At 40.3% G+C, this 25,041-nt stretch overlaps 2 protein-coding genes across 10 annotated transcripts in view; one reads left to right on the top strand and one right to left on the bottom strand.

Moving 5' to 3' along the window:
• The window catches only part of MED12L (mediator complex subunit 12L), a 332,574-nt gene that overhangs the window by 108,673 nt on the left and 198,860 nt on the right, over nucleotides 1–25,041 (top strand). The window lies entirely within an intron of this gene.
• The window catches only part of P2RY14 (purinergic receptor P2Y14), a 78,169-nt gene continuing 68,207 nt past the window's right edge, over nucleotides 15,080–25,041 (bottom strand). For all 6 annotated transcript variants that reach the window (XM_058730229.1, XM_058730231.1, XM_058730232.1 and 3 more), the window contains 2 exons: nucleotides 20,884–21,007; nucleotides 15,080–17,285 (listed from right to left, as the gene is read on the bottom strand). In XM_058730229.1, coding sequence (XP_058586212.1) covers nucleotides 16,240–17,262 — 1,023 coding nt within the window. In that variant the 5' untranslated portion in view covers nucleotides 17,263–17,285; nucleotides 20,884–21,007 and the 3' untranslated portion in view covers nucleotides 15,080–16,239. The remainder of the gene's footprint in view (nucleotides 17,286–20,883; nucleotides 21,008–25,041) is intronic.

Here is a 25,041-nt window from a genome sequence, read left to right on the forward strand (position 1 = left end):
GTGCTGATTCTGGTGTGCATGCTCCTCATACATAGTAAACACCTGCCTTTTGTTTCAAAGACCAGAAGATTTTGTGTTTTAGCAGAAAAAAAACCGATACACAACTTCTTAAAAATAGCAAATAGTAAGTACAGTGGTTAAAAAGTCCAAATAAGCCCATTCTCTGAAACCTCCATTTAAAAGTAAAACAACAGGGGCGCCTGGGTGGCGCAGTCGGTTAAGCGTCCAACTTCAGCCAGGTCACGATCTCGCGGTCTGTGAGTTCGAGCCCCGCGTCAGGCTCTGGGCTGATGGCTTGGAGCCTGGAGCCTGTTTCCGATTCTGTGTCTCCCTCTCTCTCTGCCCCTCCCCCGTTCATGCTCTGTCTCTCTCTGTCCCAAAAATAAATAAAAAACGTTGAAAAAAAAAAAAATTAAAAAAAATAAAAGTAAAACAACAGAGGTGCCGGGGAGGCTCAGTCAGTTGGGCATCCAACTCTTGATTTTGGCTCAGGTCATGATCTTATGGTTTGTGAGTTTGAGCCCCACATTGGACTCTGACAGCATGGAGCCTGCTTGGAATTCTCTCCCTCAAAAAAAAAAAAAAAAAAAAAAAAAAAGGTAAAAAACCAAAAATTTTTGAAGTCTTTCTGATCCTTAATTCTCCTAATTATTTAATGATCCACTGTGTACATCTTGGGATGAAACAATCTACAAGCAGACTGACAAGGCAGATGTATATGAAACTTTATAAAATGTCATTTAAAAGGGTACATGTCCTTCTTCTTTTCCTACTTGCCATGGGACTTCAGAGTTCATGGATAATTCATTCTGTACTAAACTCAGTGAAAATAATTGAGTACTTACTTGGTGTCTAGTACTGAGCTAAGTATTTTACCTTTCATCATTCCTGTCATGTTGGTGTTATTATCCCTACTTTACATATGAGAATACTGAGGCACAACAAGGTCAAGTAACACCCAGGGTTATGTAGCTGTTAAATTATAGACCCAGGATTCTAACTCAGAAGTCTGATCTCAGAAGCTATGTTCAAAACTACTCTAGAACTCTCAATAAGAGTAATGATGATGATAGTGATGATGATAATGACTATTATTATCAAGCCAGCCTTACTAAGTGCTTACTATGTGGCAGGAACTCTATTTTAAGCAATTTTCATATAAAAGAGCAGAAATAAAATATCGTTCTTAACTTTTTCCCTGAATACTAATAAAGGAAATTTAGACTTTAAGTATTTTGATGTTTCTTTTTACTATACACACACACACACACACCATATATATACACACACACTATATTTATATTTATATTTAAAAAACAAACCTACATTCTATGTTTTAAATCTAAACCTCCCTTACCTTCAAAGTTCCTATGACCTAGCTGCTTCAAGCCATCCCTACGGTCTTTATCCCAACTCTCTAGATGTGTGGGATTGCTACTCTGTGACCTGCTCCTTCTTGCCTTTGTACTTTTAGTTGTGATAAAATTTGGGGGATCATAGGACTTTAAGGATGGAGGGAACCTTTAATGATAGCGTCTAGTCCAAGTCCCAGATCAGTTGAGGACACTGAGTTCTGACACTTGGGTATTGCTCAGGGTTTTCCAGCTTGTGAGAACAGGCTAGAATCTGACCATGTTGCTCATATTCTAGGCTTTCTGCCCTTATCCTTGCTATGTCCAAATCCTTCCTACCTTAAAATGCCTGGAGTAAGTTCTTCATGTCTGCAGTCTCCTACAGGCTTCACTGACTTCTTAGGACTCTATTTCTTTTTTAATTTTATTTTTTTTAAATTTACATCCAAATTAGCATATAGTGCAACAATGATTTCAGGAGTGGATTCCTTAATGCCCCTTCCCCATTTAGCCCATCCCCCTTCCCACAACCCCTCCAGTAACCCTCTGTTTGTTCTCCATATTTAAGAGTCTCTTCTGTTTTGTCCCCATCCCTGTTTTTATATTATTTTTGTTTCCCTTCCCTTAGGTTCATCTGTTTTGTCTCTTAAAGTCCTCATATGAGTGAAGTCATATGATGTTTGTCTTTCTCTGACTAATTTCACTTAGCATAATACCCTCCAGTTCGATCCATGTAGTTGCAGATGGCAAGGACTCTAATTTTTGATAGTAACCGTTTATTTGAACCTTGGCACTCTGAGCATCCTTTCCTTCTCTGGGTCCAAAGCTAGTGTTGGGATAAATTGATCTTTGTCTCTGTCTCCCACCTTTGCTCATTATTGCTTTACCGGGTGTTAGGATTTTGGCTTATGCTCTTGTATTTCAAATGTTATATAATAACAGTTAACACAATATATTTTTTTAAAGCGTTCCTGTTGCTAATACGATTTATACAAAAAAGTCTCATTTCATAGATGAATATATTAATATTCTCTGTAACTAGAACTGGCCATCCACCCCTACCGCCTGTGGGTAATTTATTTAAAAATAATTAGAGTGTAACTATTTATTTGATGATGCTGGAGAATCACGTGCTTTGTACTTGGTTTTCATGAATCTCAGTCTAGATTGCAATGAAAAACACATGTTGTCATTTAAAAGTTTTGGTATATTGATTAGAGGTCTAATTATACTATAATAACATTCTGTGTTATTTATCACAAATTAGAAAACCAGGCGCTTGATAATTATTTCGTAAACCAATTATTTATCCTGTGGAAATTTGAGGTACGCAGAGGTACTACAGCAAAGAAAAGATTTCACGTGGCTCCTTTGTTTAGATAAAGTGCCCATTGCTTAGAAAATAAATAAACTCATTACATTTTTTAAAAAATGAATGTCACAATAGAATGTTCTTGAAATTACCTATTATAATGTTTGCGGAGGAAAGTCCTTTTAAGACCCATTGTACCCTGTTGTAAAGCCTACAACATGGCGTTTGTCCATCATAAAATGTAACATTGATTTACTGAATAGTTATGTTCACCTGTAGGCAAGTATTCAATTTTGTATAAACTTTTTTTTTTTTTTTTTTTTTTTGAGAGGGATGGCTGGGGTCATCAGATAGAGGAAAGTTCATAGCGAGAATCTATTTAGAGTTTAATAATGGGTGCCTTCTTACACAGCAGCCTTATTATATGTAGGCATTTCCAACTTACACGTTTTAAGCTTTGAAAATCATAGCTTCCCTTTCTACCAAAAGATACTTGAACATACCGAGTATTTAAAGAGACCTACCTGGGGGGATAGTCTCTGAGCCACTGCGGGCTCCTTGCAGGTCTTCACAGAAGCATGAGCTGTTGGCCTGGCCTCAGCAGTAGCAGCTTCATTGTGCGAACGTTGGCTGTACTAAAAATTTCCTTTCCTTTTCGTGTGGTTTTAAAGTGTTGCATATTGACGTAGATGAAACTGTGGTTTGTAAATAGTTTAACTCTATGAAAGTCTCCCAAAGAGGTTCTTGTCAATTTTGTGTATGCTTTCTGAAGCAATTCAGATTTGTGTATTCTGCTAGAGGAAAGATTTTTACTTGTCCATTGTAGTACCTAACAGTTTTTTGTTTTTTTTTTCTTAAGCACCCGAGATGTGTTTTCCATCATAATGATATGAAAGAACATCACTTTTTGTGCCTTGAAAGGGGCTATAAGTTAAATGTATTAGATCTTGAAGCCAAATTTCTGATACTCATCAGCCTTTGGAAGTTAATTGTAGTTGGGATTAAAACAATTGTAGTTGGGATTCTGCTGAGACATTTATTAATAAACAACAAAAAGATGTCATATGACATAGTCTGTTAAAGTTCATGTTTTATTTTTTGGTCATTGTAGAAAAATCTGGAAATAAACAGAAGAAGAAAATTATATGCACAGAGATAATTACTCTTAAAATTTTTGGTATATAAATTGACACAAATTTTGGTACAGATTTAAAAATTCTATGTGTATGTACACCCATCTAATGTGTTATTATATTGTGCATACTGTTGTATGGTTTAATTTTTTCATTCAAGGATATACTGGGTCTGTTTTTCTAAGTTAAAAGAGTAGGCCTGCCAGGAGCAGTTGTCAGTTTGGGCCCAACAGCTTAATGCATTGAGACAGGTATTTAGTAATCAGTGCATTGTATGTAATGGGACCTTTCTGTGCATTTCCTGTGCATTTAAATTGTTTGGTTAGATGCTTATTCTGCTTGTGGTGAGCACGTGCTCACTGAGTGTCGGAATGGAACTCATCGTGGTGAGGGACCTAAAACAAAGTCACTATCTCATCCACATCATCAAGTGGCTTTGCTAGGTTATCTGCTTTGAATAAAGGTAGGTTTTGAGCTCATATGTCAACCTTATTTTCTGGAGCTCTAAGTCTGCTTGTCCAAAGTTGATTTGTAAGTGCAAAGCCATTTCTTCATCAGTTAGGGTCTGATTTTCTAGTGTTGCTTTATTGCTCTGGTAGTTGCTTTGATTTTGTCTCTTTTTCTCCTAATTATTAGTTTTCCAGATTAAAAAAAAAGAAAAAAGAAAAAGAAACCTCTCCAGAATCCAAAATGAATCCCTTTCGGTATTCACTTTCAAAAAGAAAAGATCTCTCAAGATACTAAATGAGATGTTAAGTTAGAGAATTTGGGGAGAGTTTAAGGGAACTTTTGAAACAAAACAACAAAACACAACAATGTAAGGATGCTTATGATGATAGTGGCTGTTTGTCTCACATTTTCTGGTGTTTTTCCAAATTCATGTAGTGATAATAACGATGATTAATATGAATATCAGTAATAATTATTACCACTGTTATCATAATCACTTTGCAAAAGAAAACTTTTTACATATATTCACTTATAAATCAGATGAAAAAATCCTACATCTTAAGAACCAACGTTAACTTTCATCATAACAATGCTGGGAAATAATCCGTCTTTTATGATTTGTGTTCAATGTTGTTGGATAGGACTCACTGAAAATACATGTCAGAAAAGGCGCCCTTGCAGAGTCCAGTAAGTGGGCAGTTAGGCTCAGGGTTTATATTCGCTGGGGTCCAGAGAGGGTGGGATGGAGAGAATTTGGTGACATGGGGCTGGCCACCACCTGAGTGGTGAATGGTACTAACAAGGTGGGAAGCAAAACTGGAATGAACGGTTTTTGGTAGTGAAGCTTCTTTTTCCTTTTTTTAAGGAATGCTTATCTATGTTTACTTTCCTGTCCACTTTGGGGGTAAAGACAGAATTAAGAAGTCTGTTCAACTATTATTAAAAGTCTAAGGCCACAGCTTTTGTGTCTGGATTTCCAGATCTAAACGAACTGAAGTACCCTTGTTCTCAGTTGTTCTGTTTCCTTTTTGGAATGGTGAGCAACCAAACTTTTAATAGTGAAACTGAACCATGTTCTTCCTTTTGAGAATGAGGTTGAGGTAACATATTTTGTGGAAGTTTATTCAGAGTGGAAATATACTTTTTTGTGACTACCGTCCCTGTTTTGTTTTTGTTTTTAACATGAGTTCCATTTGAATTTCTAGAAGTTACTTCTTTATCTGTTTCATTAAGGACAAATGTTTGTCAGAGTGTATTTTGTTAGTGTTCTGGGAAATTAGAGGTCATCACTAAACCAGTATTTCAGAAACCCAAGTAGGGACAAGTGTGGTGAAGTTATTTTTTCCTTACGTTGGTCATGGCAAGTACTTTTTAAGAAGTGACTGGTCACTTTACTGTTTAATGGATATTTTGTTGTTTAAAATAAAAAGCAAGGGGCACCTAGGTGGCTCCATCGGTTAAGTGTCCGACTTTGGCTGAAGTCACAATCCCCAGTTTGTGGGTTCAAGCCCCGCGTCAGGCTCTGTGCTGACTGCTGGGAGCCTTGAGCCTGCTTCAGATTCTGTGTCTCTGTCTCTCTCTGCTCCTCCCCTGCTCACGCTCTGTCTCTCTCTGTGTCTCACAAAAATAAATGTTACAAAAAAAACCAGAACAAAATTGCCGCACAAGTTGAGATAGAAAATTTTTATTGTAGTCAGCTCCTCCAGGCACACAAATCATGCCTTTGATCTTATCAAACACAAATATCAAGCAGTCTTTTGGTAGAAGTGTCATTTTTAATGCTTAACATTCTTAAATTTTCTTTTTTAAACATAGCACAGTAGCCCTTTGGAGCTAATAAGGAAGGGGAAAATGAATGTTGAGTAGGTAGTCACTGCCACAGCCAGACACGGGTCTGAGAGCTTATTTGCTCCAAAGAAATCCATGAGATCTTAGGAGAGTCCTCACTTTACAGGTGGGGAAACTAAGGCCTTGCCCAAAGCTGCACAGTTAGACTTCAGGGTCCTAGCCCTTCATATGCTTCTTAAATGAAAATGTTGGGCAACAGTGGTTACACAGGAGTCTGGCATGTCCTTCCAGCTGCCCCCTGCCCCTCTGCCCCCCTCAGTGTTCCCAACTTTTTGAATTCAGGTCCTGCTGAATTTCAGAGTTTGCAACTGAGGATGTTCTCAACTCGAAGTAGTTTGCATCCCAAAGTATTTTTTTGATCTTTGGGCAAGGGGCTGTTCCTCAATTAAGAAATGCTGGTGATCAAGATATTTCTTCTTCAGGGTGTGGGGCTCCCTGTCTACCTTCTCTCTGGAACCACTGTGCTTTAGGGTTGCGTTTTGAAACTTTTTAAAAGTACATAGTTCCCTTTCCCAAAGGGGACATTTTTCCCCAAAAAAGTTCAGACTTTTTTTCCCCTGACTCTCACTGAGACTGGCAGCTTTCAGTCTGAGAGCGATGAATGTGATTAGACAAGAGTACTTTGTTTTTAAAATGTGTATTTATTTATTTTGAGAGAGAGCACAAACGTGTGCATGAGCAGAGGAGGGGGAGTGAGTGAGTGAGTGAGAGAGAGAGAAGGAGAGAGAGAGAGAGAGGAGAGGAGGTAAGGAGGGAGGGGATCCCAAACAGGGATCTTAAAAAGCTAACATGACCTGAGCCGAAATCAAGAGTAAGACACTTAACTGACTGAGCTCCCCAGTTGCTCAGGTGCCCTGATAAGAGTACTTTTAAAACCGAGGCATAGAATACAGAACTTCTTTTTTTTTTTTTTTTAATTTTTTTTTTCAACGTTTTTTATTTATTTTTGGGACAGAGAGAGACAGAGCATGAACGGGGGAGGGGCAGAGAGAGAGGGAGACACAGAATAGGAAACAGGCTCCAGGCTCCGAGCCATCAGCCCAGAGCCTGACGCGGGGCTCGAACTCACGGACCGCGAGATCGTGACCTGGCTGAAGTCGGACGCTTAACCGACTGCGCCACCCAGGCGCCCCTAGAATACAGAACTTCTAACATGTGGCTGTTTCTGTATTACTTAAACTCTGTTTTCCCTCTTTAATGAAATAGTAAAAGCTGGAAATGTTTTAAAAGCGACAGTGTTTGAGGAATGTGAACTCAATTATAAGAGTAGCTGATGGGAATATAAGCTGGTGCAGCCACTCTGGAAAAACAGTATGGAGGTTCCTCAAAAAACTAAAAATAGAACTACTCTACGCCCAGCAATTGCACTACTAGGCATTTATCCAAGGGATACAGGTGTGTCGTTTCAAAGGGACACATGCACCCCCATGTTTATAGCAGCACTATCAACAATAGTCAAAGTATGGAAAGAGCCCAAATGTCCATTGATGGATGAATGGAGAAAAAAGATTTGATATGTGTGTGTGTGTGTGTGTGTGTGTGTGTGTGTGTGTGTGTGTATACACGCACACACACACACACACATACCTACACACAATGGAGTATTACTCAGCAATCAAAAAGAATGAAGTCTTGCCATTTGCAACTACGTGGATGGAACTGGAGGGTATTATGCTAAGTGAAATTAGAGAGAAAAATCATATGACTTCACCCATATGAGGACTTTAAGAGACAAAACAGATGAGCCTAAGGGAAGGGAAACAAAAATAATATAAAAATGGAGGGGGACAAAATGGAAGAGACTCATAAATATGGAGAACAAACTGAAGGTTACTGGAGGGGTTGTGGGAGGGCGGATGGGCTAAATGGGTAAGGAGTATCAAGGAATCTACTCCTGAAATCATTGTTGCACTATATGCTAGCTAATTTGCATGTAAATTTTAAAAAATAAAAAAAATGCAAAATAGGATTTTGCATAGAAAAAAAAGTGAAAGGATCTGAGCGTTCATAGAACAACATATGGATTAATATAGAAGAAAAAAACATACATGATTCTTAACATGGTATTAAATCAGCTTTTAAAAAATCTAAAAAAAAAAAAAAAAGTAGCTGAGTATACTCATTCCCCTTGCCTGTCGTTTTGTTTTTCTCCCTTTTTATTGACTATACGGTGTTAGTGGGTCAGCTTACAGTCCGTTTATGTTTCACTTGTGAGGTCTAACTGGGAGATTTGATTCATGGATATGAAATAATTAATAAGGGGAAATCCCTAAGAAAGAACTTTTAAAGGTTATCTTGTTTCTTTTTAGTCACTGAAGTTCATTTCCCCCCCCCCCCCCTTAAGTGGTTATGGTCCATTTCTTAAGAAGTTGTGAGTAATGTTTTCAAAGCTCAGAATACATTTTTACAAACTCTGTTGTTACTTTCCAAGAGAAGGTTCTCCTGGAGAAATTCTCCCTATCCCTTGCCATGCGAGTCTGTGCTTTTTGATCAAGTACTTAAGGAAAATTCCAACACATATTTATTTATGTTAATATTTTTATTAAAAACTTGTTTAATGTTTATTTTTGAGAGACAGAGAGCATGAGCAGGGCAGGAGCAGAAAGGGAGAGAGACATGGCATCCGAAGCCGGGTCCAGGCTCTAAGCTGTCAGTACAGAGCCCGATGTGGGGCTCGAACTCAGGAGCTGTGAGATCATGACCTAAGCTGAAGTCGGACGCTTAACCAACTGAGCCACCCAGGAGACCCTCCAACAAACATTTACTGACTGCATGCTTCCCCCTTAGCTCCCATGCTAGAGAGTATTTGTTTAGAAGGTTACAGAGTAGAGAGGGTGATAATGGAATATGCAGAGATCCTGCAGTGGTGCTGTTAGAACCCATAGGAATCCAGGCACTACAGTCCTGAGGTGAGGTAAAGAGATGCTTCTGAGGAGTGAGGATGTGGTGTCAGGCATGGGGGTGGTACAGATGACTGAGATGTAGGCCGGTGTGTTAGCTGACTCTTGGGCAGTCTGGGTGCTTGGAGAACTTGAGGAGGATCCACGTTAGGAAAAGGCTGAGACCAAATCTTGGATCACTGTGGTTGATCTTGGGTGCTTCATTAACAGTGGAGAGCTCAGTAAATACGCTCAGTAAGTCTGAGGGCTTTGGATTCCATAGGGTTAGGTGAGAAAGCGGAAGGCAAGACAAGTAGGGGCTGATTGTGGTCATTTTGAGTGAGAAGCAATGAGGAGCTGCAGTGAGATGGATGGGAAGGGATGGGAGCTTGGAACCATTGCAGAAGTATGGCGTGGGGCTGTGGTGTAGGGCTGGGAGGGGAACAGACTGTGGTTTCAGCTCCAGCTAGGGAAGTCTGAGGAGAGGGCCTGCTTTGATGTAGGTAGAAAGTAGAAAGGCGAGTTTGAGTGTTGGCTTACTATGTTTTTACTGCTACCTCATTATTTGATGAAGTATAGATTGCTCTTTATTTTACTCCTTCTCTTTTAGATATTAGACATTCTTCAGTGCTTCATCAGTCATCACCAGGACATTCTGCTTTTGCTTTTGTTTGTGTGCTCATTTGTTTTTTGGATTGCACATATAAGTGAAATCATATGTTATTTGTCGTCTTGTCTGACTTCACTTAGCTTAATACTCCCTAGGTCTATACATGTTGTTGCAAATGGCAAAATATCATTCCTTTTTATGGCTAAGTAATACTCCATTGCATATATACGCCATGTCATCTTTATCCATTCATCTGTGGATGTATGCTTTGGTTGCTTTCATATATTGGCTAACGTAAATGATGCTGCAATAAATATAGGGTGTATATGCCTTTTCAAATTAGTTTTCATTTTCTTTGAGTAAGTTCTCAGTAGTGGTATTACTGGATCATACGGCATTTCTGTTTCTAATTTTTTAAAGGAAACTTGTACTGTTTTCACAGTGGCTGCACCAATTTACGTTCCCACCAACAGTGCTTGAGGATTCCTTTTTCGGCCACATCTTTGCCAACACTTGTCATTTTCTTCTCTTTTTAAAAAAAGTTTATTTTGAGAGAGAGAGTGCAAGCAGGAGAGGAGCAGAGAGAGGAGGAGGGAGAGAATCCCAAGCAGGCTTTGCACTGTCAACATGGAACCCACTGTGGTGGCTCATTCCCACAACTCTGAGATCATGACCTGAACTGAAATCAGGAGTTGAATGCTTAACCGACTGTGACACCAAGGTGTCCCTTCATTGTTCTTTTTTTTTTTTTTAATTAAAAAAAATATTTTATCTTTTGAGAGACGTAGACAGAGCATGAACAGGGGAGGGGCACAGAGAGAGAGAGTCACAGAATCCAAAGCAGGCTCCAGGCTCCGAGCTGTCAACACAAAGCCCGACGCAGGGCTCAAACTCATGAACTGTGAGATCATGACCTGAACTGAAGCCAGACACATAACTGACTGATCCACCCAAGTGTCCCTCCTCCTCCCCCTTCGTTGTTCTTTTGATTTGCATTCTTTTAATGAGCAGTGGTGTTGAGCATCTTTTTCACGTGTCTGTTGGCCATCGTACGTCTTCTTTGGAAAAATGGGTATTCAGTCCATTTTTTAGTCGTGTTTTCTGGTGTTGGATTTTATAAATTCTTTATTTTGGATACAAATCCCTTTTTGGATATATTGTTTGCAAATATTTTCTTACATTCAGTAGATTGCCATTGGTTTTGTTGATGGTTTCTTTTGCTGTGCAGTAACCAGGGCACTCTGAATGTAATTTTATCAACAGTTAAGGAGCCCTTATTTTGAATAATGTTGGTGGAAGTCCTGGTTTTCCTATTAAAAAATAGCATTTTCTATTTTATTCATCTAATTACTTTCATAGTATCAACCAGACAAGATACATTTGGCCATGGCATTGCAAGTTTTCTGTCTTTTGTTTTTTTATTAATAGTGGGATTGGTTTTTAAACTAGAAGGTGAATTTAATACGGAGTTGAAATTGGCCTTTCATTCAAAACAAATGAAGATTAACTTCTCATTTTAATTAGTAAATGTCAGAGAGTTAGTGGTCCTTCAGAAAGCTGTGGTGTAAAAAGTAGAATGTAGAGGCACATGGGTGGGTCAGTTTGTTAAGCGTCCAGCTTCATCTCAGGTCTTGAGTTTGAATCCCACATCAGGCTCACTGCTGTCAGCACAGAGCCTGCTTTGGATCCTCTGTCTCTTCTCTCTCTCTGCCCCTCCCCCACTTATGCTGGTTCTCTCTCTCTCTGTCAAAAATAAATGTTAAAAAAAGTAGAATGTAAATAATTAATAGCTTGAAAACTACTAGTTAAATGTAGAGAAGCTTTTAGTTTAGAAAAGGGATTGTCAAATTATGTTAAGTAGTGTGGAGTGTTGTCTGGGGATGATGAGAGCCATGTTTTGATATCCTTTTATGTCAGAAGATGGAATATTGGGACAGTAAGCCCTTAGGACTTTACCAGGCAGTTTGGGTGGAAGTTTAGCAGTTCTCCAGTGACCTGGGATCTGGGAGAGAAGGAGGAAGGTGTATAATTCTGTGCTTCCCCTGATACGTGGGTTAGAGCTGGTGACATCTGGAGGTGGACGTAGAACAAGATGGCCCTGGGTCCAGAGTCTCGCGTTTCGGGTCCCCAAAGCAGGGGGGTAATATTTGGGAAGTGGGTTAGGATGGGTCATGAGGAGATCTTCATTTCGACCCTGAGAGAAGTCACACTTATACAAGGAGCACCTTCAAGAGGTAGCAAGTAGTCTCATGAACTTTGTCAATGAAAATACTTTTCATATGTTTCATTGTTGTTGAGACGGGGCCTATTTCTGTAATACTGCTTTTCATGCTTACACCCCAGTTTCTACTGGAGGTGGGAGATAGAAGTGGCGTGGCTTCCTATATTTCCTGTCAACTCTGAAACTTCTTTGGAGTGCACCTGGGCAACGGGGAACATTTTCCAGGTCTTTCTGTAGAGCAAGGCCTCAAGTGCTTAGGGGACCCAGGGCAGCTTATAAACTCAGGTGCCTGTGGTGGAAAAGAAGGCAACATACACTCGGTTTTCAGAAAAAGTAGAACTTGGAGAAAGCTGTGGATGATAGTGAGTTGAGAGCTGAGAGCTTGTGTGTCCCCAAGAAAGGCTTGTAATAGGCTCTTAGCTCCCGCAGATTGTTTCCCCGTGTTTTGAAGAGATACAAAGTCACAAAAGTTTTCATTGTTAGGGGAGCAATTAAAAAGAAAACACACCTGTGGATCGAATATGCTACTGCTGAAATCTAATAGAAAGGTGTTCAAAAGTGGCTCTTGGGGCGCCTGGGTGGCTCAGTCGGTTGAGCAGCCGACTTCGGCTCAGGTCATGATCTTGCACTCCGTGAGTTCGAGCCCTGCGTCGGGCTCTGTGCTGACAGCTCACAGCCTGGAGCCTGTTTCAGATTCTGTGTCTCCCTCTCTCTCTGACCCTCCCCCGTTCATGCTCTGTCTCTCTCTGTCTCAAAAATAAATAAACGTTAAAAAAAAAAATTAAAAAAAAAAAGTGGCTCTTGACTTTGACTAAAAATCTCGCACTGAGAGGATTTCTCACATTTTAACCAAACTGCGGTTCCGTTGTGATGCATAATTGACACAGCTGCATGAAGTATTTTTTTAAACGTAAAAGAAACCTTTGTGATAAGAACCAAGAAACAAAGAGAGCACGAGCTCTCTAAGATGACCCATGAAAGGTGCTCACTGAGATGCATGTGTCCTGGAATGCTTGCTTACAAAAGTCTGCCTGCCCCCAGTGGTGCTCACCTGTTAGTTATCTCCTCAGCCTCCAGACTCTGTTTTCCTGGCGGTGAAAGTGAGACTTCTCCTTTGAGAAAGTCACTTTATCCAGTTCTTGCTCATATGCTGTCACAGTGCCCGCTCTGCCCCTGATGGGAGGCTCAGACCATGACTGATAACCAGCATGTGTGTCTGACCCCACTGTCTCCAGGTTGGGGTGGAACATGAGCCCGTATGACCCCCTGAGAGCAAGTACTAGATGTTTGTAGAAATTCTCTGGAGGACTGGCTCTGAAGAGATAGTCTAGCAGTGCTGCTTTTATTTTACTACCACACACACACAGAAGAGCCCACAGCTTCCTGTGAGTTGAAACTAACACCATGGAAAGTGGCTGGAAAAATGGTATAAACCCAGCCTTGGTGACATCAGCAGAGGCCCCACATCAGCCCTTAAATAAAACCATACCCGCAACTTTGGGACATTTAGTCTGTCAGCCAGTGAATCTCTTTTTATTGCAGAAGTCCAATTTTAGTTGTATTTTTAGGTCACCTGCAAATGAAAAAATTCTGATTGGCTTCACCTAGAAGATTAACTCAGAAATTTTAGAAAACACCCTTATGCTAATTTCTGTTTCTGCTTGAGGATGACAGGAAAGTATGTGCCATTAGTTCTCCATTCTGTCCTTATTCCTAGTGCTGCTACCTGTCTCCTTTGACTCTGGACAAGAAGAAGAAGAAAAAAGGATTTTTGTTAATACAGAAAATACCAAAGATACTATCATTCATAGCAGAGCATCTCCCTAGAGTGACACGAGATTTCCTTTTGGGTAAACCACACTGTGAGGTGTGTGGGTGGGGGTGGGGAGAGAACTGGTGCAGCACGACCTTCAGCGGTCACAGCTCTTACTACCTTTTGCTCATCAATTCTCTGCAAGATGCTAGTGACGTGAGCATCACCATTTCCTGACAGGACATCCCCGCAAAAGAACCACTTTAACAAAGTGTGGCTTTCCTTTCCCATAATGCCGCTTTTTAAAATACTTTAACCTTTTCAGAGCACTGCTTCGACAATACGGTTAAATGTTTTTACCTTCTCTGTGATGAATACTATCTTAAACACTATTATAAGCTAGCTACAGAAAAGAAACAAATTGTTCCGTAGCATAATTAAAAAAAAAAGGAAGTGTCTGTGTTCACCCACTGTTGACCTTGCCCTACCATGTTTTTTATTGTAATTCTGGACCTGATAAGCAGTAACTGTTAAATCAATGGTTGCTTTACTGTATCCTTACCTGGCTCCCACGTTGTTTCCTGAAAAAGCTCCATTTCCACATTGCCCATCTACTTTAGCACAGTGGTTACAAAGGCATTAATTACTTGGTGCTACTCAGTTTCTTCTTTGCTTTCGTTTTCTCCGGTGGCCCACTGGGGGGCATGGTAAAACCACCAGTGTTTACTAGTTTGTCCCGGCTTTTGGAAATTGTGAAGAATAAACACAGCCAGTTTCTTTGCAGATGTAGTTAGCCAAACATATATAGCGGGTTTAACTTTTCCAAGCATGTTTATCATAGGTTGGTGATTTTTTTCTCTTTAGAGGATATTTGACCCAGAGTTAGGAGCAGGGAGTTTTTATGAGGGTGGAAGGTGGACACAGAGAGTGAAAACCTTCCTAGTTCTTGAAGAAGAATTTAAGAGGTACTTTCTGAGTTTTTCCTAAAATCTGAGGAGGTCCCAGAGCATATGAAATACTAATTTTGAAAAAGTGGCAAATAAAAGTTTTAATTCTCTATGTAACTGTCTTTGTAGTTTTTTTTTAACTTTTATTTTTTTTAATATTTGTTTATTTTTGAGAGAGAGAGAGAGACAGAGTGCAAGTGGGGGAGGGGAAGAGAGAGAGAGAGAGAGAGAGAGAGAGAGAGAGAGAGAGAGAGAGAGAGAGAGGCAGGCAGGCAGGCAGAGGCACAGATCTGAAGCAGGCTCCAGGCTCCGAGCTGTCATCACAGAGCCCGACACGGGGCTTGAACTTATGAACTGTGAGATCATGACCTGAGCCAAAGTCAGACGCTTAACCGACTGAGCCACCCAGGTGCCCCTGTCTTCCTTTCTTCATGTGTAATTGAGCATATTAAAGAAACCACCCATGTCTTGACTGTGAAATAATTTGGCATTGTTTTTCATACCTTAGGTTTTAAGGAAAAAATCCATATACTGTTTTTCATACCTTAGGTTTTAAGGAAAAAAATCCTGATACTATTGAAAATATTTTTATTAGTACATATACAGTAAAGCAAAAAAGTATATATACATGGCTTACAAAAATGTTTGAGAATAACATTTGGAAGATGGCCTGGATGTCTTCTAGGCAGTTAAGAGCAGAGAAAGAATTTAGTTTTGCTAACTCACAAGCCAGCAACCATATCCCTTATCTACATACTTTAAATCCATCTCCTTTTCAGAAAATGTCACAAATTTTCATTTTATGTGTAATTTCTCACTCAAAATTGCAAATTTTAGATTGTCCTTTTTTTCAAGTCCGGTTGCTTTCAAAGAAAACTGTTTCCTCTGTCCCTCGATGTATGTGTGTATGTACATGCTGTGTGTGTGTGTGTGTGTGTGTGTGTGTGTGTGTGTGTTTGTATGTGTGTGTCTGTCTTTGTCTTTGTCCTGGTCATCATTTTTTTTTTTCCTCCATAGCATTCGATAGGGAAAGTTGCTGGCAACATATACCAATAGCCAGTTTCCTTCAATAGAGTCCACTTAAAAATATTTTAACACCAGAAATGCATGCTCAAGACGTAGCTTAATAAGTCTTGATACAAAACATTCAGAATGTATCTTATTATCATCTTCAAAATGTTATCAAAGTGTTACATTTTGTTTTTACTGCAAAGAACAGAATTTATATCAACTTCCCTTTGAAATGCTAGGAGATAAATCAGTAGGGAATTTCCTAAGTGAAATCAGAGAAAATTTGACTTTTTCACTCCAAACAGGTCTCCAGTTCTTTATCAAACTCTGCCTGCTTTTAGGTTGGTCTTTAGTAACCCTGGTGAAAAAAAAAACACATAAGTTAAATTCTTATATTTAGGGAAGGAACACGCCCCAGTGAATTGTCTTGATTGCTTCCTATTTTCTTTATGCTATTTAAACTTCTACATTAACTGACGAGACGAGTGATTATACATTGAAAACTTCTGTTTTGATTGAATAAAATTGAACAATGCATGTATTACTTTTTTCTTTGCTGTTGCAAAAGCAGGGGAACTTATATTTTGTTTTTATTATTATACTAAATTGAATAGTAATGCATAGAGATGATACTTAGTTGCATGGACATGTTTCTTTTGTATTCGTATGTAACTGAAGATTGCAAAATGTGTACATGGATTCTTTTTGAAAGGAGGTGGGAATTCACAGAGTGTCTGTGCTTTCATGCATTGTATTTCCTCTTTTGGTTTTAGAAGTTTCTGCGTCAGACTGAGCTTTTAATGGGATGTGCAGTTTCTTACATAAGATTTCTCTAAATGGCTGGCATAGAAAGAAATAAATAATAGGGTCTAGGCATACATTTGCAGCTGACAGTACTAGAGTGAATTCTTTTACGTAGAGCAAAATTTCTTTTGACCGGCAGCTGTAATGAGCTTCTGTCTGGCTCTGCGTGTAGGGGATTCTGGCAATGTGGTAAGGCACAAAACAGACAAAAAATACGAACATGATGCTGAATATATTGCGGCTAGATTTCTTCTTGACCGAAATGGAATTCCTTCTGGATTTCAGGTGGGACTTAAAGATTTTCCTCGTGATAGCAGTGTAGAAAATGACCAACAAAAGAAACACAATCCAGAAGATGCCCACAAAGATGTAGTTTGATGCCTTGTGCCACTTAAGTCCCAGTTCGTTTTTAAGCTCTACACATTTTATACTCATAGCCTTCCCGTTCCTCGCTTTCTGGTTGGTCAGGATAATGTTGGGGACAGCCAGAAGGAGCATGAGCACCCACACCATGACTGACAGAAGTTTGCTGTAATTTACTGAATGGATGAAAGAAGTCAAAAGAGGCTTTACAATTTTATAATACCTGTCAAAGCTGATGAGCCCAAAGAACACGATGCTGACATACATGTTGACGTAAAACAGCACAGCTGAAACCCTGCACACGAACACGTTTATCTGCCAGGGTCCCAGGCCCGAATCCCCAAGAATCTTGAAGGGAAAAGTCAGGCTCATCAGAAAGTCAGCCACAACAATGTTCTTGAGATAGACAATGAAACTCTTGGAGCTGGACACGTAAAAGAATATCCATGCAGAGACGCCATTGAGCAGGATCCCCGCGACAAAGACCGCCAAGTATAGCACGGGAATGATACTCTGAGTTATGAGAGTGTTCCGGGAGCAGGCCTCGTTCGGAGGTTGTGTGGTGGTGGAATTTATCATTCTGTAGCTTCTGCAGGGGAGGCCTGGAAAGCAATGCGAAGTAGTCACTCAGAAGGGACTTACAGCATCTAATAAATAATTTGCCAAATAATAAAGGCCAGCGGATATAGTCAAACCTGTTGTGTTCTTGTAAAAGTTCCTTTTAAAACTCCAAAGTTTGAGAAAGTACTCATTTAAATAAAGGCTCAAAAAGTAACAAAACTGAGGCGCCTGGATGGTTCAGTAGGATAAGCATCCAGCTTTGGCCCAGGTCATGATCTTTTCGAGCCCCGCATCGGGCTCTGTGCTGATGGCTCAGAGCCTGGAGCCTGCTTTGGATTCTGTGCCTCCCTCTCTCTTTGCTCCTCCCCCACTTGCATTCTGTCTCTGTCTCTCTCCCTCTCCTTCTCTCTTAAAAGTAAATAAACATTAAAAAAATTAAAGTAACAAAACTGTAAAGACAGAGAATCTGTTTCATTTTTTTCCTTTACTTCCTCCCCTCCCCTCCCCTCCCTGCATGGAACCCAACATGGGGATTGAATTCCAAATTTTTGTGTGACCAAAAATTCCAAAAAAAAAAAAAAAAAATGCCGAGTCCATTCTACATATTTATCAACATCCTGCTGGAAACTGTTCTGTGGTCATTCTTTGGCCTCAGGATAAAGTCCTAACTCTTTAATGCTGACCCACTGAAGTCCCTTCTTGGTCTCACCTCGGCTTCCTCCACTCTCAGCCATGAGTTCCATGATTTCTTTGACCTTGGACCTTTGCACAAACTTTCATTTCTATGGAAAACCTTTTTGCTACCTTCTTGGCATGTTAACTTCTCTTCATCCCTGCAGCTAGGCTTGGATGTCACTTCCTTTAGAAAATGTTGTCTTCCTATGCTTTGGTCAGAGTGCGTTATACTCCTTTTGTATGTGTGCTCCTAGCTCTGTGCCTTTCTCCCATCTCAACACTGATTTCTCCATCTGTTTCTTTCTTTCTTTCTTCTGTTATGGTAAGCCCCTTCATAGGGAGATGGTGTTATTTTTTTTTTTACCATTGTGTTCCTAGCATTATATTTAGGACATTAGATAGTTAAAATATTTGTGAAATAAAAGAACATGCAATCTGGGAATTGAAGACATGAATCCCTACTCTTAAGAAATGTACAGGTAGTCAGGGATTGTGGGAAAGAATCATTGTGGAGGATGATGGGTCCCTTGAGATCAGAGAATGTATCTTGTTCATCTTTGTATTCCTGGAGCCCAGTACAGCGTTTCAAACACAGTGAGTGAAGAGTGTTGTCAGTAAAATTAAGGAAGTGTGAGAAAGTCAAATTTGGAAATGTGGAATATGAAATTCAGTCACATTCCAAATAAAACAGTCGTATGCAAACTTTGTGTGCTACTTCTTACACAAGAACACCTTGCTTCTGTGTGCTCTTACTTCATGCATGCCACCCTTGGCTCTGATCATAATAGTTTGTAGTCCTATGCTTCCTGTCAGTCTTCTGTAGCCTGTTTTGAATTTTAGATAGTAAGCAAAGGGGCCACATTTTCTATTTTTAAATGTCCACTGTGGCAAGGAGTTTGTCTACTAAATAGTTTGTCTTGTCTCCTGATAGCCTCATGTCATGGGTCCAGAACTGTGTTCTTAGAATCCTGAATGTGTTGGGGCGCCTGGGTGGCTCAGTCGGTTAAGCAGCCAACTTCGGCTCAGGTCATGATCTCGCGGTCCGTGAGTTCGAGCCCTGCGTCGGGGTCTGTGCTGACAGCTCAGAGCCTGGAGCCTGTTTCAGATTCTGTGTCTCCCTCTCTCTGACCCTCCCCCATTCATGCTCTGTCTCTCTCTGTCTCAAAAATAAACGTTAAAAAAAATTTTTTTTTTAGAATCCTGAATGTGTTGAGAATCTGAGCATATTATGCCCTTGTGTTGTACATCATTGTCTCCCTGCACCCCTCATCACTTTGAGGTTGATGGAAGAGTATGACTGACCCAGATAGACTTCTAGAGCAAGGAAGCCTTCTGAAAGTGAGTGAATACTTAAGGCTTGCTTGGGTCTTTCCCTGCAGACACCTTCTTCCTATTCTGGCCTGTTTTGAAGGAATCACAGGTAAGAGTCTTTGTTTTAGGATGGAAAGATTTGACATGTGATGGTTGGGGAAAAACACTATCACTGTTGCCTGCATTGTTACTAGTTAGACACAGTAGAGACAAAGGGACACTCCACATGAGTAATGAGCCGAAAATAAACCCAAGATAATCTAAGCTCTTAAATATTTTTCTTTAGTAGCAGTGTTATTCTTAGGGCATTGTGTTCTCCAGCTGAATGTTTTACTGGTTTTGGTCTCAGCCAGGCTTCTGTACAGTGATAGATTGAGAGATGTGTGAAAATAGAGCTATCTGAGGCATCTACAGGAAGTGAGGACAATTACATGCTGACCCCAAAAGATAGGAATATGTGTTGGATGAAAACAGGACAAGATCATAACAGCGACCTGTATCAATTTGACCTTTTAACATCTGTCCAATCTCCTCTCCTTCTCTTTAGTGTAGAGATGATTTAGTGCGTTGATGATGGGACCTACCGAAACTTCAAATCATTTCATAAATGGAGGAAATAGTCATATATAGATGCTGATTTTATACAATGATGCAAAAGTAAGAACCAAGTGAATCAAAAAGAAAACAAAGAATGTCTTTGTCTTGGTGTAGCCCACCTACTCTTCCTTTCCTGTCCCAGGCTCTTGGAAGGTTCACTATTTCTAAGCAGCTTGTCGCAGCCTGTTAAAGATGAGAGATATGCAAAGGAAGAACAAAGGGGGAAAGGATGGTGATTAGCCAAGAAGTGGGTGCTCTAGTGAGCCAGTTTGTGGAGGTGCAGCCAGCCTTGCGCCTGGCTGGAGTTACTTTTGAGTTTAATCTCGAATTTCTGTACTGAAAGCTTCAAGAACGTAAGCACTGCTCCCTAAATTCTTGAGACTACGTTGAAGAAAGATTTCTATATGTGGTAGAACTTTTCAAAAAGGGACGCTTAAGAGTATGTCTTCAGCTTCTCGTAGGTAAGGCTCTTCCTTGGCTCACAAATCCAGGTAAAGGACCATGAAATGGAATGAAATGTTTTAGTTTATATCATCAATTGGGTCTTTGGTAACATAATTAAGGAACATGGAGGAATGGGATTTATGAGACCAAAAGATAGCTATTGTGTAATAATAGCACATGAATTGCTTTTTCTCCATTTTTCTGCACAGCTAGAATGTCAAGTGCTACAAATTCATACTAATTTAAAGTGAGTGCCCTTGTTCCTTAGTGCAATGTAGGGTCTGAGGATTGTGGTACTTTAAGTATTTTCAAAGTGCAGAGAATTGCATTTAACCTTTGGGCTCTCTCTTTGGGCGGAATATAGTCGATACAGGCCATACAAAGTAATGCTCACTCCAGAAACATGCACCTTAATAAAAACATGCTTAATCGGCCTGAGGTTCATTACTCCTCTATTGTGTACCTATACACCTCGACCCATATCTCTCTTACATACGGACCACCCTCCTAATTATGTGCCATAATTCTTCTTTTTCTGGAGAAGAGGAATTATTCATAATTTGTGTGAAATTAACAAACTTGTGGATAATACTAGAGAATTTTTTCAGTTACCTTAAAATTTTTTTTGGCGTGGTGGGGGCGCTGGTAGAATAGGAGGCTTCCTGTCAATGAAGCAGTGTAGTCCAGTGTGTGCTTGTCATCTTGAAGTGGCCAAGGTGTTCCTTCCCTAATGATCCTGTATGGTGAGAGCAAAATGGAGAATTAATTGAGTGAATACCAAAGTGTTTTTATTAGAGAAGTACGTATGGTAGCAATGTACTTTTTAAAATTCAGCTTGGATAATTACGAAATATTACAACATGTGTATTTCTTGTGCGGTATAGGTCTTGGTTGTCAGTGTTGACGAATGTTGGTATGAACTTTTGGGGAAAACTTACTCTTGAGAGTGTTGGATAGACAGTGTTCTTAGTTACTGGTTCCCCCCCCCCCCACTCCCCCCGCCCACAGACACAGATGCTCAAATCAGTTCATCAGATTCCTGAAGTTAATAATTGATTATTTTAGCTGGGATATCAAGGCAGTATTTTCTTTGTTCTTTTCTCTTCCTCCCTCCCTCCCTCCCTCCTTTCTTTTCTTTTCTTTTCTTTTCTTTTCTTTTCTTTTCTTTTCTTTTCTTTTCTTTTCTTTCCTTTCCTTTCCTTTCCTTTCCTTTCCTTTCCTTTCCTTTTCTCTTTCTTTCTTTCTTTCTTTCCTTTCTTTCCTTTCTTTCCTTTCTTTCTTGCCTTCCTTCCTTGCCTGCCTGCCTTCCTTCCTTCGCACTACTGATACTTTGGCCAGATAATTATCTGTTGTGAAGGATTGTCTTCTGCGTTGTAGGGTGTTTAGTGCCTTCCCTGGTTTCTATTTACTAGATGCCAGTGACACTGTCTCCCCCCCCCTTCCCCCCCAAGTCACAACAAAAATGTCTCCAGACATTGCCAGTGTCCTGGGAGGCCCAGTATGCCCTGGTTGAATGGCTACTGGTCTAATGAGACTGATGTGTGGACTCTGCAGAAATAACACCTGAAAGCCGTGCTGTCCAATAGGCCGAGAATAAGTTTGGCAGCATGGTGGTTAGATTTGGTTCCTCCTTGGTCTGTGTTACCACCATCCTGATTTCTCTAAACCAGTACCTCTCAAACTCAAGTGTACGTGCATGTCCTTTGGAGATCATGCTAAAGTGTAGGCTCCGATTCCGTAGGTCTGAGGTTGGGTGTGATGCTGATGCTGCTAGGACAGTGATTACTCTTTGAGGAGCAGACACTTTTGAGAGCCGTGTACGTAGGAGACATTTAGTAAATATTTGGTGAGAAGGGTTAAAAATTGGGTTTTCTTGGCTGTAGTTGGGACTCCAGATAGGAAAAAAGTTGATTTTAGGTAACCCTGAAACCTAAGATCTTCTTCGAGTTTATCTCTTACAGATTTCGTCACAAATAATCTGATCCTATATGGTCTCCCGGAAATTCAAATAGATATTTTATAGAAATCTATTTGAGAACAATGATAAAGAGCACCTTATATTTATCTCGAATGTTCCTAAAAGGTTGTGAAGCTTCCTTTAGAAGCAAAACAGAGATTAAGGTCTGTGGAGTCATATTGTATGTGATCCATGGCCTGGTTGGGAATGATATGTTCTTTTTTTTTTTTGAACATTTAAAAAAATGTTTGCTTATTTAGTTTGTGAGAGGGAGAGAGAATCCCATGCAGGCTCTGTGTGGTGACCATAGAGCCCCGGGAATGATATATTCACACGTGAGGACAAGGCTTACTCCTGAGGAGGGTTGGAGGAGCAAGGGAGGGCTCAGGGTAGTTGGGGTTTAGCTGTGTTCATGGTATTTCATCTCTTAAACTCAGAAACAACATATGTAAATATTACTATCCATTAACACTGGGCAGCTGGGCGCATTGGTGTCACCAACATTGGTTTGTGTGTTTTTATTTTTGTATATTTAAAATATCTTATTGGGTAGAAAATGTATATGGAGAATGGATTGCTTTCAAATTACTGTTTCATCAGCACGCACTTACTCACCTATGAGGCACATCATCCTTGTCTTATTTGTTCGACTCTTACCAAGTAACAATCTGATTATTTCCTTCCCCCTCCTTCCTGTCCAACATCAAGCGATTGAAACCCAGAGTGTCCCACATATTTTCCTATGACAAAAATTTTGTTTTCTCAATGACGCCTATGTCAATAGAAATAATATACATGTGTGTAATCATTGTGTACATTTCTAAACTTACTAAAGCCATTTTCTTAGGACTGCAGCTTTTATCTCTTTTGCCATAATGTGTAACTCCTTTTCCCCCCACCTTTTTGGTGCCAGTATGTCGTATCCTAGATGGTTTCCAAAGACGTTAGAGTGTGTTGAATAGAAAGGGAATTTATGAATGTCTGCGTATTCAGTCTTGCAGTTGTGTTTTGTAGGTTTTGTGTTATTAAATACTTTGTAAGATATTTTGCATTTAAAAAATATTTTCTATTCAATTGTATTCTGTCATCAGGCTTCTGGCCTTTCTTATTGCATGGTTGGTTGGATATTTTCGAATGTCTTCCACCTTGATTCTGGTCCTGCTTCTCTCTCCAACATTGGATAATTGTTGACTCCTAGGGATTGGGTAAACAGTGTCCTCTGTTTCTAGGTCTTAGATGTGTTTGGGAGGACATCATTATAAGCATGCCAGTTTATTTCATAGAAGTTACTGTTTTTCCTCTGTAACTAACTATCCCCCACCTTCTCAGAAACCCATTTATTTTCTTCCTTCCTTCCTTCCTTCCTTCCTTCCTTCCTTCCTTCCTTCCTTCCTTCCTTCCTTCCTTCCTTCCTTCCTTCCTTCCTTCCTTCCTCCCCCTCTTGCTTCTTTCCTCCCCCCTCCCCTCGCCTTCCCTCGCTTCCCCTCGCTTCCCTTCGCTTCCCCTTCCCTCCTCTCCCCTTCTCTTCCCTTCCTTTCTTTCCTTTCTTTTTAATGTTTGTTTATATTTGAGAGGGAGGGAGGGAGTAAGGGAGAGAGTGAGAAAGAGAAAGAGAACAAGCAGGGGAGGGGCAGAGAGAGGGGGACAGAGGATCAGAAGTGGGTTCTCGCTGACAGCAGAGAACCCTATGCGGGGCTTGAATTTGCAAACTGAAAGATCATGAGCTGAGCTGAAGTTGGATGCTTAACTGACTGAGCTACCCAGGCAACCCAGAAACCCATTTTCTATTGGGCTCTCTGTCAGACTCTAACAGTAGTTGTCCCACCCTTTTGCTCTCCCCATGCCTCTTTCTGGCCTGTGCTCTCTCTAGGCTCAGCCAGTGGGAATCTCACTTTATTCTTCACCCGAAAGTATGAACCTCCCTTGTGGTTTTTTTATGTCACTAAAGATTTAATGTTCGACACTTACCAACCTTCTCATAGGCTGCCAGAGATCTCATTTCTAAGTTTATTGTTCTTTTGTCAGTTGTCTTATATCCTGACCTCTCTGCAGTAGTTAATGGTATTGATTTTCTCCTTGTTGAAATCTTTTCTTCTTATGGTACATTGTAGCCTTGGGCTCCTGTGTATTCCCATTGGTCCTTCGTTTGCAATAGTTCTTCCTTTGCCAAGACCTTTTATTTATGTGCTCACTAAATCCATCAGACTGTATTTGCCAGGCACTGTGGAGATATATCAGCCACAGGGAACTCTCAGGAATGTCCCAGCCTAGGGTGTGGGGGCCTGAGCAGAGTGGTGCTTCAGGATACAACAAGGGGTTATTCCTGAAGGAGGAGGCACAAGAACAGAGTGAGCAGTGAGCAACTATCACCTTCAGGAATGGTGGTATCAAGGCAACCTTCTTGGATCAAGTGATAATGAAGGTTGATAAATCACTTGACTTTAGCCAGACACAGAAGGAGAGGGGGAGAGTTTTAGGCAGAGAGAACTACTAGATATATGCACCGAGGTACATGAGACAATAGCATAGATGGGGGAGGGGGTGGCTAGGAGATATGGCTTGCCCAAATTGGTTAATGTAATAGAGCCTTGTCAGTGAGTTACTATTATTGCCATTTTGCAAATGAGGAAAATGATGCTTAAAATGGTTCGTTAATTCATCAGAGGTGATTTGGGTAGCTAACATGGGGCCAGACAGTATTGTAATGTGTGTCTGTTCTCTGCTATACTTCAGTGAATGTGGGGGCTCCATGTTTTGCGGTATTTGAGCATGAGCATGTGTACAGCCCTTCAGCATTTCTCTGAAGTCTTGTC

Source organism: Neofelis nebulosa, chromosome 5, assembly GCF_028018385.1.
Source record: "Neofelis nebulosa isolate mNeoNeb1 chromosome 5, mNeoNeb1.pri, whole genome shotgun sequence".
In the NCBI taxonomy this organism is placed as follows: domain Eukaryota; kingdom Metazoa; phylum Chordata; class Mammalia; order Carnivora; family Felidae; genus Neofelis; species Neofelis nebulosa.